This window comes from Apaloderma vittatum, unplaced genomic scaffold, assembly GCF_000703405.1.
Source record: "Apaloderma vittatum isolate BGI_N311 unplaced genomic scaffold, ASM70340v1 scaffold31056, whole genome shotgun sequence".
NCBI classification, from domain to species: Eukaryota; Metazoa; Chordata; class Aves; order Trogoniformes; family Trogonidae; genus Apaloderma; species Apaloderma vittatum.
In genome coordinates, this window is record NW_009720547.1 from 5,906 (window position 1) to 6,111 (window position 206).

Consider the following 206-nt stretch of genomic DNA (forward strand, 5'->3'; position numbering starts at 1 on the left):
CCCTGCCAGCGCGCCCCCCCCGCCGGCACGAACTGCTCTGTGCTGCTACTTTAGTTTTTTTTTTAGACGTTAGTTTTGCCCTTAAGAGCGAAGCTGGCTTGCTCGCACCTGTGGAGGCCAAGTAGAAAGCCCTTTCTATACGTTCATCAGGAAAGCGCGGCCCCAAAGACCTGAGTCTCCTCTCCTTCTCCTCAGGGGACAGCTCT

The 206-nt window shown here is 55.8% G+C and overlaps 1 protein-coding gene across 1 annotated transcript in view; it reads right to left on the bottom strand.

Annotated features, from left to right (window-relative positions):
• Positions 1-199, bottom strand: part of MRPL45 (mitochondrial ribosomal protein L45) — a gene marked incomplete at its 5' end in the record, with an annotated part of 2,973 nt that extends 2,774 nt beyond the window's left edge. The window contains one exon of the mRNA XM_009871053.1: positions 109-199. Within this exon, the coding sequence (XP_009869355.1) occupies positions 109-199 (91 nt within the window). The remainder of the gene's footprint in view (positions 1-108) is intronic.
• Positions 200-206: the final 7 nt, after the last annotated feature.